Below are 14807 nucleotides of genomic sequence, written 5' to 3' on the forward strand. Positions count from 1 at the left end.
CTGAGAAAGGCATCTGCGCCCAGTGAGCTGCAGCATAGAAACCCCCGAGCTGCCAGGAGTGACTAAACCTCAGGTTCAGAGCTCAGACAGGGACCTGGAATGGAACTGATCACAGGGGTGAGTACCTAACAGCTGGCTACACCACTCACAGAGGTCGAAAGACCTGTTCCCATTCTCCATTCTTTACAGCTGAAATTGCCTCACCGCTGCTCCTACTCCCATTGGCCCTTGTCCCATCTCCCTCTGTTACTACAGTTTTTCCCTAAAAAGGTGTTGTATCTCCTCTACACCCTGCCTCCACATCTGGCAAGGTATGAAATGAAATTTTTAATCAAAATTAAATAAATCTGAATGATGCAAAAAGAGGAAAAATAGAAACAACCCATAGCAACACGAACTTTCTTGATTTATTGACAATGAAATGAAAAAAAATCCATGCCCAAGTACAAATCTCACTTTGAGTTCACAAAGTATATAAATCAAACCATTAAAAGGTTCAGTCATCATGCTAATGCACATGAAATAAGCAAAGAACCTTGCAAGAAAGCTTGAGATATATTACATGGTGAAGATATGGTCCTGATGACTCAGATTCAGAAGGGATCACCTCTCATGAAGCACTCCCAGTTTGGAGATCAAAAAAATGCTTCTGAGAAAGACAGACTTAGACTTTTCTTAAGAAATATATTTTAGAAGTATCATGTCCTTTGATTAAATGCTCTTCAGATTGCAACAACTGTTTAATCAGGGGAACAGAGGAAACCAACCATATAGGCTCTGGACATTATGAGCTGTAGCTCATAAAGTGTTTTCAAGCTCAGGTAACCATGGAACTGGAGAAAAATGCACCGTGGTTAAAGAGGAACCATTCCCTTCCATAACAGTTTTTACTTTAAATTTTCAAGTCAGCTTGTATATTTCAAAGGCAGAAATTCAAACCATAGCTGAAAAACGACCTACGAAAATACTGTAGCAAACAGAGGAAACAAGCAATTCCAGGTAGGGTTAAATCTGGGAGGGGAAAAATCCCCTTGTATTGCTTAAGTGTTTCTTTAAGTCTAAGAAACACTGGAAAGTCTTTTTTTCCTTGTAGCAATATACATGAACAGACAACAATTCAGCTAGAAAGACTAATCACCTTAAAATGGTACAGACATTTACAACCAGCCTCAGAGTTCTCTCAGATCCCTCACAATATCCATGGATCATACTTCACAAAATGGACTTCTGGATTGTCCATCCAAAGAAGTTATTCTCTTCACCTTCCTAAGACCAAATATTCCTAAAGACTTTACTCCATAAGTGGTATATCAAAGCACTGAATCAGAAACTCTTAGCAAATAAAATAATCACTTGAACTCTGTCTCCCTAAATATTCCACTTTAGGCACTATACTTTGAAGTGCTGAAAAATCACTTTCAGAATTGTATTAACTTTGATTTTGTAATGATATAAATGAAAAAAAAAAAGAAGAAAGGGTTAACATCACTATAAATATGTCAAAAAGTAAAGGGAAAGTGCTATAAAAGTCAACCATCTAGCTGGAAAAGGAAGATGAAGATGGAGGACAAGAAATAAGGTGAGAAAGCCTAGAATCTGAGATTTACAATCTCTCTTGTGTAGTGTTTAGATTCTCAGATGATTGTTTTGGTGACCCCAAGTTAGTATGATAAAAGTTTTAAAATTTGGGAAAAAAAACCTCCACTTCTTCATAACAGATCATAAACATCAAGACTGTGAAATGGCTTTTGCACCATGTATGTTAAGTATCAAATTATCTGAAATTAGTGAACTAACCTTCAGGAAAAAAATAAAACCATTGGAGTATTGCTAGTGTGAAATTGCATACCATCCTATTTTTCCCTTCTGTAAGACCTGTATGCAAGTACTTAATTGATAAGGACACAACAAAAAACAGGTCATTCTGCTTTACACAAGTAGGCTTGTCCAAAGTAACAAAACTAGCTTTCATGACTTTTTATAGCATCGAATATTTGGGGGGTTGTCACAGCTCTTAGAAGCAATAAAAGGTATCAATTAGAACAAGTGTTTCACATTTTGACAATTTTGTTTCAAACTAGGTTTTGCACAAAAGAACTGTTTAATAATTTATAGTGTTAATGTTACAAAGGTATTTGACAATAAACGAGAGCTAAGAATATACAATTCCTCTTAACAATATAAGAAGCTCCCTGTCACTGTTTTTTCAAAGCACAGATAATACAGAAAGAGAAAAAAGAAAAAAAACCTTTAAAGTCAAGACTCAAGAAGTCAGAGTTAAATCAAGACCTGATTCAGAAATCAAGTATGTGCACAATAACATTGCCTTACTGATTGCAGAATAGCTTGCAATATTCAGTATAACTTGCTTTTCTACCAAGCAGGCTCTCTGATGATCTTTCAAATGTTCCTACCCAGTCTGCATATCTCTGGAGTAAATAGATTCAGCATAGAGAGGTGATCACTTAGTGTAACAACTGCTTATAAACAAAGAATCCATGGGAACTAATATAATCTGAGTAAGAGAGGTATTGTACAAAAAACTGATAGGTTAATTCTTGAATTAGTCTTGAATTGACTTCAGATACATTTAGCAATGTCAAAGTTAAATTAAGTACTAAGGTTCTTGCAACAATCACTACTAAGTCATAGCCACCACCAACTGGCAATTTATTCCAGTTAGGGTGGATTCAATCAGACCCTTTTGCCTTGTGAACCACTGAAGTGGTTTAAATGATTAGTTCAATCTAGTTGTCTGATTTTTACATTGTCTGAAGTTACATGAGATGAGCACTGTCTCATCTTTCTGAGGAAGCTAACATGTAACATATCAGTGTTCTGCCTGCTTCTAAATTCCAAAAAGGTAAAATGCAAAAGGAAAAAAGAAAATGTAAAAAAAGTCACACAACTAGAATAAAAAAGAATATGTGTCAATAATATCTCTAAAAAAAAGGTCAAAGTGAAGGATGCTAATTTTAAAGGTATTCAGAGTGGGATGTGAGCAAAAGCAGATAATCTTTCAAACTGATTGAGAGAGTGTAGAGGATAATGAATTCCACAGAATGTTGAGGATTTCACTCAGAATCTAAGGTACACAACACTATTTGTCAAATTTCTTCCTTTTCTTTTTAATTGTACCTCAGTTTTGGATGTTGGACAAAATGAGACTGATATACAAGCTCTAGCACCATGATTTCTGAGTACAGTTTCTAACCAAACCTAGTTAAGATACAGACTCAAACATTTTTAAAAAGAACAAGAGGTATCAATCCAGTCTGATAAAACAGAATTCGGTCTTGTTTGTCAAAATAAAGGCAATTTGCAAGGCTAATTTCTTCAGAAAAAAGATACACTCAGTAGACACAGAAAGCTTGAATAGTAACAAATTGCCCTTCTTGAATTTAGGAACAGAAATTCTGCATATATATTCTATCATCCTCTTTCTAGCAATGGAATCAAGTCTTTCAACTCTAGAGCTTACAAAGACATTCTGATGAAGACAGGCATGGAAATGAACCCAATCTGAAATAATGATAATTAATAGGTAGTTTCTACATTGCAATATCTAGGCAACCACGAGGTAGCAATTTCAGGTTCATGTGTTTTCCCATACATAAAAAGCAATGGTTTATGAAGCAGCATTTTAAGCAAAAGAAAGATTATAAAATGGATTGTGTCTATCTTCATATAGGCACATTAACTGATAACAAGATTCACAAGTTCAATTTTACAGATCACAAAGCATTCCATCTTGCTTGTTCCATGTATGGATATACACACATCATGTCTGAAATAGGCTAATACATCAGCATTTACCACAACTGTGATAAAAACAGAACTGTAGCACAGTAAAACTTTTCTCCAGCACCCGTACGTCTAAATATTGATAAACACCATTGTCTAGTCCTGTTCTGGTCATTAATTATTGATAGATTTTAAAGCATGTATAAATATGCATGGATTGCCTTAAAGTTTAACAAAAGAATTAATGTCTTACCTTCCATCTCTATCCCAATCATACACTTCTACTTTAATTGTCCTAAAAGAAAAAAACAAATCCACAAACACAACTTTATTAAAAATGTATTACAATGTACCAGGATTGCCTTTAATACTTGTGTTTTCATAGTATATGGGTGTACCAATTGTGTCAAAGCCAGAAGGCAGAATTTACCAGTCATTTCTCATGGGACAGAAAATAGGAAGTCACTCAGGCTACTCATAACATCTTCATAAATTAATAGTAAAATTTAGCAGAAGCAAAGGAAACAGTTAAAAACATTGGAAGTTTAAGCAACATATTTTTTACTTGCTCATGCTCTTAATTTTCTGTGTTACTTCATAAATGATTCTTTGAACCTTAAAGTATTATCAAACTTTTGTAAGAACATTAATAAACCAGAACTTATTGTAAAGGTTTCCTTGGTACATGTTGTTATCTGGAAAAGGCAATCTACCATGAGGTAATAGCATCTTACAGAAAGAAGTAATATATCCATATTTGAGAAGAAGCGTGTGGAGCTTGAGAGGACCTTTATAAAACAGAATCATTAAGCAGCAAAGTACAGATTAAAAGCAATGTTTGCAATACAAAGTAAAGCACATTTAAAGCAGAAAGGATTTCTAGTCCATACATCTTCTTTCTTAAATGAAAGTAACTACTCCAAAACACAATAAAACTTCAATCTGGCAGACTGACTTAACCTCTCCCAAACTTTGTGCAGTGGTGAACACGACAAGCAGATTGTGCAGTATAGGGAAGAAACACGATAGAGGCAGACCTTAGGTACCAGTTTTTCCCAATCTGACAGATTGTCTTGGATACTAGGAATACTCTTGGTGTGCCAGGAGCTGATGGGCAAGCTGGGTAGTAAAACGTTAAAAGCCTGCCAATACATGAGTACTCAGTGTAAACACTTTTTCAACAGGAAAACTAATTAGAATTTATTTCATTTAAATCAGAAGTGAAAGCCAAAGTAGCAGATCATTATACACACAAAATAATACATAGTATTCCATAGTATAAAACAATAACTAATTGGCAAATTTTCAAAGCAGCACTTCCTGAAAAATGTTATGCATATAATGGTTTTATACAGTTTCTTGAGCACATCTCTGATAAATCTGCAACTGGCTACTATGTGAATCAGGATACTGAGACAGGATACCAAAATAGTTTAATTAAAAGCATGATCCAAGAAACAAGCTGATGTACCTCCTATGCATTACTTCATATTTATGAGACTACAACTCTCTTATAAAGAAATGCTGAGATTGTTGGGGTAGTTCAGCCTGGAGAATAGAAGGCTCTGGGGAGACTTTATTGTGGACTTTCAGTATATAAAGGGGACTTATATGAAAGACAAGGATCAATTTTTTAGTAGGATCTTTAGTGACAGGACAAGAGGAAATGGTTTTAAACTGAAAGAGGACAGACCTAGACTGGACGCAAGAAAGAAATTTTTTACAGTAAGAGTGATGAAGTACCAGAATGGCTTGTCCAGAGAAGCTGTGGCTGCCCCATCCCTGGAAGTGTTCAAGTCCAGATTGGATAGCAATCTGAGCAACCTGGTCTAGAAGAAAGTGTCTCTGCCAATAACAGATTATCTTCAGATTATCAAGATAAATTCTTTAGAAAGATCTTCAAACACTGATGACAGATCTTAGGTTTTACCTATTTTGCATGCAAAATATTAAAGGACCTTTCAAAACTTCACATAGTGATATTTTATCCTATTTACACTGCTATTTTTATCTTAAAAGATACAGTTTAGAGGATAAGCTCTCTATTTTCATTGATAAAAAAATATTAAATTTTTAACAATCAAGATCAGAGAATGCTGGGGTTTAAGTTATCTCCGTTAGAACTGTTATGCTGAAATACCTAAGTGCTATTTGAGAGCTCATATTAAGAGAAAGAGTGAAAATATTTGACATACTAAGTAGTACTGTGGAACTGCAAATCCATTCCTGTTATGACTGAAAACATTGTATAATTACATAGTTTGATAAAAATTAACCAAATCCTGGCCTCTTCGTGGTGAAAAAGTGGACAGAGCTCACTCAGAAGCATACACTAACTGAACACATACTCTTCCTCAAAGTAGAATGTCTACTGTGATATATTCATAGAATCACAGAATCATAGAGTGGTAGGGGTTGGAAGGGACATCTAGAGATCATCTAGTTCAATCCTCCCGCAGAAGCAGGTCCACCTAGATCAGGTCGCATAGGAACATGAAGACCTCCAAGGAAGGAGACTCTACAACCATCTGGGCAGCCTGTTCCACTGCTCCGTCATGCCCTTACTTAACAACATAAAACCACTTTTTTTCCTTCAGTTTGAAGGAACATGACATCAACTACTGGAAGAATATCACAAAACAAATACAGCAGCTAAGATCAGGTAGGAAAGACTAAAATGGCCACTCCCTCCCTGAAAATGATTTTAAAAATGCCACTTTCCTAGGGGAAAAAAAAATAATATTCCAAGTCAATTAATAAGCAGTTTATAAAGACGAAGCTTTACATTTCTTGCTGTGAAAGTATTCTGCTCTGCTTAGTGAATACAACACTTCTCAGTCTCCTGCTTCTTCATATTGACTATTGTGATTCAGTAAGATGATTCAAAAGCGGGTTTGTTTATCCCTTGGCTTTAGGTAGTAAATTACAAGTTCAAGGAATGTCTCTCTGGAACAGACTTTTATGGTAACTGATTAAAATAATGTTAGTATACACATTTCACCAAATAATTTGCTTGAAAATGTAATGCAACAGAGTTAAGACAGGGCAAAATCACCTACTACAATAAAATAAAATGTACATGAACGGATGGTACATGGAAGGTGAAAATAAAAGTTAAAGTAGAAAAGTAACTACTTAAATTCCAAATTAAAGATTGTTTCAAAAGTAGACTTATAGAAATATTATTAATTTGAGAAAAGTCTTAATTAATTTCCTTACATACAACAATGTTTCAACAAATGATTTGACTTCTCTGAAAACATTAGTTCACGGTTAGAAGAATGCAATACTAGCCCATTTTATTTTAATCAATAAGATAAAATACCTGAACTTATATGACATAATAAGATATGATTATACCAATCTTCATGAAAAAAAACCCAGATGTTTAGGAGTCACAAGGCATTCAAAGTAGATTTTTGACTGTTTGCCTTCGAAATACGCAGACAAGTACATTTTCCATCTCCTGTATTTTTCACACAGTCTATGTAAAGCTGAATTGAACCTTCACACATCTATCTATCTGCTACACTCATCTTATGCATTATGTGTATTTTTTTCTAGCCTTCATATACTTCTGTCATGATTATAAACTAAATATTACACTATCCACTGCTTAAAGTATTATGACTAATTGATAAATTTATACTTCCTCAAAGTCTTACCAAAATTGCTGTACTCCAGATTTCAGGTAGCCTAGATAAACTACCAGACATTTAACTGGATACTTAATAAAAACATCAACATTCAAATGCACTTCAAAATTATGAATAGTGATAGGAAAACATGAAGTCATCAACAAGGAGTTACATATTTTTCTTTTTGATGTTGTAAGCTAACATGTCCAAAAATATCTATCATTCCTCACCTAACTTGCTTGTTTTTATTGTTAAAATATTAGTTAAAAATATGGTATTACTGCTATGTTTTTCAAAGATGAATCCTTTTGTATAGGATCACCGAAAACTTCAAATCTGAAGATGATGATTAACTTCTGCATTTCTCATCTATTTAACTATATATTTTAAAGGCTTGCACTTATCAGCCTCCTCTGACATTACGTTATCATCCAAGGAACACAGATCATTGGGCACACTAGTAACAGTGGCCATCTTTCAAAGGAGTATTTTCTTTCTAACTGTTTTTTAATCACATCCCAGAGAACAGAGAAAGCATTTCCTACAGATTTAGCATATTTGCTTTATTTTTCTAAATTCTTTAATGCAAGGAATGGTTTTGAACACGTGACCCTTTCAAAATGCTGGTTAAATAACATAAATAACATCAGCAGCTGAATTGCAATAAAAAAATTACATATAAAAGAATACAAGAATTAGGGGAAAAAACACCTGTATATGCTAAGAAAGCTTAACCTATGGCTTACCGGTCATAGTCTCCATTACACAGTGCTCTGACAGAAATCTTGAATGCTTGCCACACAGGATTTAATGTATTTTTAACCACTTCTGTTTTGTGGCAGATTGTAAAACTGTAATTAAAAAAAAAAAAAAGGTATATTTTGTACTTTTTTATTTCATCAAACATGGAGCTGTAATCTGTGTTCACTCATTTAACATTCATAGGAAATTTAAGATAAGAAAAAAAGAAATGCAGTGAAGTCAGAGAGAGAGAGGACTGAAGAGGACAGACCTGTTTGAGAGATATTACAGACTAGGGTGCTAAAGTACTCTAAAACTCATATGTTTTTACCCAAAACTTCAACAAGAAGTACATCCATTCAGTGAGTTATTTCAGGAAAGAGCAGTCTCCATCCCACTTGTTTAAACAAAACTTGTGCAGACAGGAATCAGTCACACATACAGAAAGTGGTCTGGTAAGCATTTGGCTCTTGCTTAATGATAAGAAACTGAACCAAGTGAGTCATGGTTTTTTGACTCTTATTCCCCATTTTATGTCTATGATTTTTTGAATCAGGGCTTTCTCAGGTAAAACATAAGCTTGTGAAATCACATGATCACCTTCTCCCAGGTCAAACACAATGAAATGTTTTCATGCATTCCACTGTCTCTAAATGATGCAAAATTAAAATACCTCACTTGAACTCTCACCTTGGGGACTGAATTGGACAAAAGAAAACAGGAGGCAAGGTCACTGGTTGAATCACTACTGAAATTCTGTATAAAACTAAAACTAAAGTTGCCCTTTGAAAGAAGATCTATATGTTCCAAATGCCAATGTTTTTATCCTGGCAATGATTCAGAAGGTAAGTCTGAAGCTGGAGAAAAGGGAGCATCCTTTTGCCAACAGAGGTAGAATCACTGCCCCAGCTTCCTTTTGGATTCAAGAGATCAATAAAGAGTCAGTGGCTCAACACTCACCTCTTGGAAGGAAGTGGAGAAGCATGGCACTCAAAGCCAATAGAAACTGGCACACTCAGTAATACCCAGAGAAATTCCACCCATGACCTTAGTGTCACTCATATAGAAGTCATAACTTCTCTAGGCTTGTAATTTAAGATCCTCAGTGTTTATTCAGACAGCTGTTCCTACAACTTGCCTCCCAGAGGAAATGAGCAACACACGTATACCCATTCATACGTTTATGTTAACAGCTGCTCTAGTTAAACTACTGAAATAAGTATTATCATACATGTCTAGCCTTTGGTTTGATACTATTTTATATGTGAGGACTATTGGTTTCCAGGAAAACTTAACCTGCCAATAGAGTCAAACATAAGCAGTATGTTGACCAGAAGTTAGCATGTCACGTCTTTGTAGCAGAACAAGAGAGATTAACTGACTTCAAAGCATGGAAGTAGCAGATAGTCATTTGTAAGAAAAATAAACTTCAATTTAAGGTATTTTTGCATTCTATTTCCTATAACTCTGGCAAAAAGATTAAAGATATTTCCAAATTTTCAGTTAAAAGTGTTTTTACTTGAAACAATTTCTAAGCATTAGCATATTCTGCAGCTACAGTTTCCTTTAGAACTCTATTTAATACCATTGAACTATTTTAATTACAATTAATTTTCATAGTGCTTTATATTTATTATGCATTTAACTCTTAAACCCCTGAGTTGCAATACTTGATCTATTTGTTCCAATAGTTTTATTCCTATACTACACAACATGATATATTTAAACAGAGCAAACATTATAAAAGAAATGCACCTTAATCTGACAAATGTCTTAAAAAATCCCTATATTGCCATTTGCAAATAAATAAGTAGCCTACTGTTTAGCAGCAGATATACTTATCAGGCATCTACCTGCCATCTTCATTGCTTCGATGAAATACGAGGAAAGGATCAGATTTCCCAAAGAAGTCTTTCTTGTCCAATTTGTTCGCACAAAATTGCATTAAAACTGAATCCTGAAATGTGTAATACAGAAAAATTACATACAGCTTGCAGTTTACTACACTAAATTAAAAAAAGAGAAATTATTGACTAATAACTATACAAATAGAAAATAAAATAAAGGAGAGTATCTGCCTTCTAGAAGCCCTCTACATATTTGCATTCCTGCAACGTCCTTATAGGGCAGTTTGACCAAGAATCCCTTCTTAGCAGGGTGCAGAGGAAGAAAGATTTTTATGCTAAACTCCACAGGATTTTTCTTGTATTTTCTGACATCCAAAGTTGCATTATGAGGGAAGTAGATGTACAGACAAGGAAAGCATATTAGAATGAATTTTAAAACTCCAAGTGAGACACAACTAAGCCTCATTCCTTGAGTGACTTAAACCTGAGTTGTCTGTGTCCATTGTTGGTAAAGCAACTGGCTTAGCAGCTTGCTATTAAGAGTCTACAAGCTTCCAGAAAAGGAGCCTGGAAGACACCAAATACACCCATTCTGGTAACAAGTAAGGAGAAACACACCTGGAGTGCTGTGTTCAGTTCTGGGCTCCATAGTACAACAGAGAAATGGACATGTTAGAACCACTCCAGCAAAAGGGTTGCTGAATTAATTAAGGGATTGAACCATTTCTCATACGAACAGAGATCAAAAGAGCTAGAATTATTTAGCCTGGAGAAAAAAAGACTCAGGGGCATCTTGTCACCTTGTATAAATCCTTGATGTGAGGGAATAAACAGACCCTGCATAGTGGTACCCAGTGGAAGACCAAGTGGCAATAGGTACAAACTGAAATACAGGAAATTCCATTTAAATACAAGAGGAAATGTTTTTACTGTGAGTGTGGTGAAATACTGAAACAGAGACACTATGAAGTCTGCACATACACAAAACATGACTGCGCAGAGCCCAAAGTAACCCACTCTAAGAAGAGCAGGAGGTTTACACTAGATGATCTCCCAATCCAGTGATTCTAACAGTCTCTGTCATTCTGAATATGGGCTATTGAAGTTTGGCAAAAAATCTCAGAAGAATTACCAAATATTGAGTAGATTTAGGTAGGAAAGTATCACAGAGAAAGTATGAGACAGCTGGTAACCATAGCACAAGAGATTGTGTGAGAAGGAGCAGATAAGGGATCATGACAGAGAATGCAAAAGAGAGTGCAGGAGAGAGAGACCGAGTCCCAGATTCTTTAAAAAGAATCATTAAAAGAGAAAGAAGAAAAAGATTCTGATCTGATTATGGATTTAATGAAATATTTGTGACTTTGAAATAGTTTGTTACAACTAGGATATAAATGCTGGTCTTGAAGGATAAACCTAGCATATCAGGAAAAGATTGTCTTTAGTTGTCTTGTAAGGTGACCAATAAAAACTGTTGGAGTGATGGCAGTCTTAAGAATTATAAAAGCTTAACTTCTTTTGAAATGTAGAAGTACAATTTCTGCTGGAAAGCAATGAAATCATGCACCTATTTTGTTGTTTTAGCAGTAGGGAGTTTTTTAGCAGTAGGGAGTTTCCTACTGCTAAATGGCAGCTAAATGAGGTTAGGCTGGTGCACCCTGTGAACGTAACTGTGCAGGACTAGCAGGTTGCCTGGGAAAGGTAAATAAGATTTGAGATTGTGTTCTATTCAAATATACCACTATACTGCTTCTGCAGAGAAATAGTACAAACTTAGCTAAGCTGGAAATAAGGCACAAAATTAAGGATTTTCCTTACTTCAAATAGCTAATGAACTTAAGAAAATAATGCCTAAATTGATTAGCTATTGGATATATTAGTAACAAGGGAAACACAGCTACCACATGAATAGAAGAAAAAACAAACCACTTATGATATGTATAGTGGTTTTGTCTCGGTTGGGTTTTCATAGCAGAGGACTGCAGGAGTAGCTTCTTTAAAGAGCTGCTAGAAGCTTCCCCTGTAGCTGATAGGGCTAATGCCAGTCAAGTCTAAGATTGACCCACAGCTGACCAAGGCCTGGCCAATTAGTGACTGAGGTAATGCCTTTGTGGATAATGTATTTGAGAAGGGGAAGAAGCTGCTATGCAGTTGCTAAACTGCAGCAGCTACATGGAGTGAGAATGTGAGAGCATCTCTGCAGACACCAAGGTTAGTGGAGAAGGAGGGGGAGGAGGGTGCTTAGGTCCTGAAAGAAAGACTCCCCTGTGTCCTATGGTGAGGCAGCTGTTCCCCTGCAGTCCATGGAGGCCACTGGGGAGCAGAGATCCATTCACAGCCCATGGAGAACCCTATGCTGGAGCAGGTGGACTCCTGAAGGAAGCTGGGACTCTGTGGAAAGCTCACCCTGGAGCAAGTTCCTGGCAAGACCTGAGAGTCTGTAGGGAGAGAAGAGCTCACACCAGAGAGCAAGTTCACTGTGAGGACTTGTGATCCTGTGAGGGAGGCAGTGTGTGAAGAGCTGCCGCTGTGGGAAGCCCCGTGCTGGAGCAGTTCTTGACAAACCGTAACCCATGGGAAGGACCTAAGTTGGAGAAGTTTGTGAAGGACTGTCTCCCATGGGAGGGACCCCATGTAGCAGTGTTCTCACTGTAGCAGTGAGAAGTGTGATGAGGCCTCCCCATGAGGAGAAGCAGTGGCAAAGTTCATCTGTAATAAACTGACTCCAACCCCTGTGACACTGTGGGGGAAGAAAGGAGAGTTGGGGAAGGAGAAAGGAAGAAGGAGGAGTGGGGGAAAGTGTTTTAAGATTCAGTTTTATTTCACATTTCCCTGCTCTATTCTTATTGTTCCTTTAATAAAAAACCTTTTTCTCCCCAAGTTGAGTCTGTTTTGCCCATGATGCTAATTGCTGAGTGATCTCTCTGTCCTTATCTGTGCTCACAAACCTCTCACTATATTTCTCTCCCCTGTACAGTTTAGGAAGGTGAATGATATTATGCCTTGGTGGACACCTGGCACCCAGCCAGGACTAAACCATCATAAGGTGGTATAAAAATTAGAAGTTATAAAAAAAGTGAAGCATTACCCCCTCAACACCACCAAGTTACAAAAACTAAGCCTCAGAAAGAAATATCTTCAAACCTCAGGGTATTTTTGTAGGTTTATATATCTAATCTTGTACTCTCCAGATCCCCCGTACATTCTCATCATATGTCTGATAATATTGCTTTCTTCAATTAAGAGTTGCTATCTTTTCACTATAAACTCCTCAATGATACATACAACAGCTCTATATGACGTATACAATGCTCTGACAAATTGCCTCCCCTCCTCAGATTCTAACTAGGCTTTATTACTCCATATCTATAATCCTCCTTTATTCTTCCTTCCAGTCTGTTACTCTATGATTTACAGATTGCCACTAGCTCATTCAGTACTGGAAAGCAACTGAGCTGGCCTGGCTGCCAGGTGCTTTCTGAGCAGTAACACTCCTCATGTCCAGTCCTCTTCTCCATGAATTCTATGAGGGGGAGGAGTAGTGACACTCTTGAGGAAGGTCGTGAGCATACCGCATCTCTCCCCTTGAACAGCCAAATTACCCACTGACTCTTGCCCTAACCTCCCCAACATTCTTCTGTTTTCTATTAAATAAGTAAGCATCTGTCATCAGTAGGCCACAGTCTTCATTTTCTTTAAAGAAAACTGTTTAAACTCTTCTTTTATTGTCAGTCTTTGAAATATCTTACTATTTTTCCAAGTAACATTGGTTTTACGTTTTTAAATAACCGGATTAGCTATTTGTATATAAACTGTTAATACAATGTAAAAAAATCCAAAGTTTTACTTGGATGTTCATGTAATGTGACTATTCCATAATGAAAATATAATTCCATGGCTGAAACAAATTGATCTTTGTTAACAGGTGGACACTAAGATTAAAATGTGATTAATTGCTTGGGGAAACAAAGGCTAGATTTAAAACTCAAAGAATCACAGAATGGTAGGGTTGGGAAGGGACCTTTAGAGAACATCTAGTGCAACTCCCCTACAGAAGCAGGTTCACCTAGATCAGGTCGCACAGGAACGTGTCCAGGCAGGTGTTGAAGACCTCCAAGGAAGGAGACTCCACAACCCCTCTGGGCAGCCTGTGCCAGGGCTCCCTCACCCTCACAGTGAAATAGTTTTCAAACAGTTTGTATCATATAATTCTCTGCTTCTTCTAAAACAAAGAGTAACAGATAGGAAAAAAGTATCCTTATACTACTTAGAAATATAAAATATTGCAAATTTATACATTATACCTTTGACAATATGGTGCAAAGTCATCACAAAATCATTCTCATTTTATTTTTCAAAAAATGAACACACACTTACTCGGCAACAGCCCAGTTCTTCTGCTGTTACTATAACTGTTCCGCATTTCTTCCCAGGAATTCCTCTGCAAGAAAATATAACTACATCATTTCGATTCCTTAATATCATTTATGAATGTTACAATTCATACAGACAAGCACAAGGAGAGATTTAGTTTCACAAAACTGATGGCATGCTGTAGTTTCACTCTTCTGTCATTTGTCCTGTGTAAAAAAGCTGGTTCATCCTAAGTAAATTGTTAACTGAGTTGCATATTTATTCTAACTAGCAAGAAAAAAATAAGTTTTAGTTTCAAAGGAAATAGCATAAAAAGCTTAAATGGGATGAAATGACAGTAGAGAATTCTATTTGCCACCCTCCCAATTTACAGATGACTCTAGAACTGACTTATGAAATCCTTTTGGCTGGGATAGAGTTAATTTTCTTTACAGTAGTTAGGATGGGGCTGTGACTAGGATTT

General features: G+C 36.2%; 1 protein-coding gene across 2 annotated transcripts in view; it reads right to left on the reverse strand.

Moving 5' to 3' along the window:
• Positions 1–14807, reverse strand: part of CPNE8 (copine 8) — a 99864-nt gene that overhangs the window by 37471 nt on the left and 47586 nt on the right. For both annotated transcript variants that reach the window (XR_009820884.1, XM_062018579.1), the window contains exons 7-10: positions 14348–14411; positions 9977–10080; positions 8129–8233; positions 3998–4039 (exon numbers count right to left, since the gene is read on the reverse strand). Coding sequence is in view for 1 of the 2 variants with exons in the window: in XM_062018579.1 (XP_061874563.1) it covers positions 3998–4039; positions 8129–8233; positions 9977–10080; positions 14348–14411 (315 nt within the window). In the remaining variant the exon portion in view is untranslated. The remainder of the gene's footprint in view (positions 1–3997; positions 4040–8128; positions 8234–9976; positions 10081–14347; positions 14412–14807) is intronic.

The sequence above is a fragment of the Colius striatus genome, chromosome 1 (genome assembly GCF_028858725.1).
Source record: "Colius striatus isolate bColStr4 chromosome 1, bColStr4.1.hap1, whole genome shotgun sequence".
Lineage (NCBI taxonomy): Eukaryota > Metazoa > Chordata > Aves > Coliiformes > Coliidae > Colius > Colius striatus.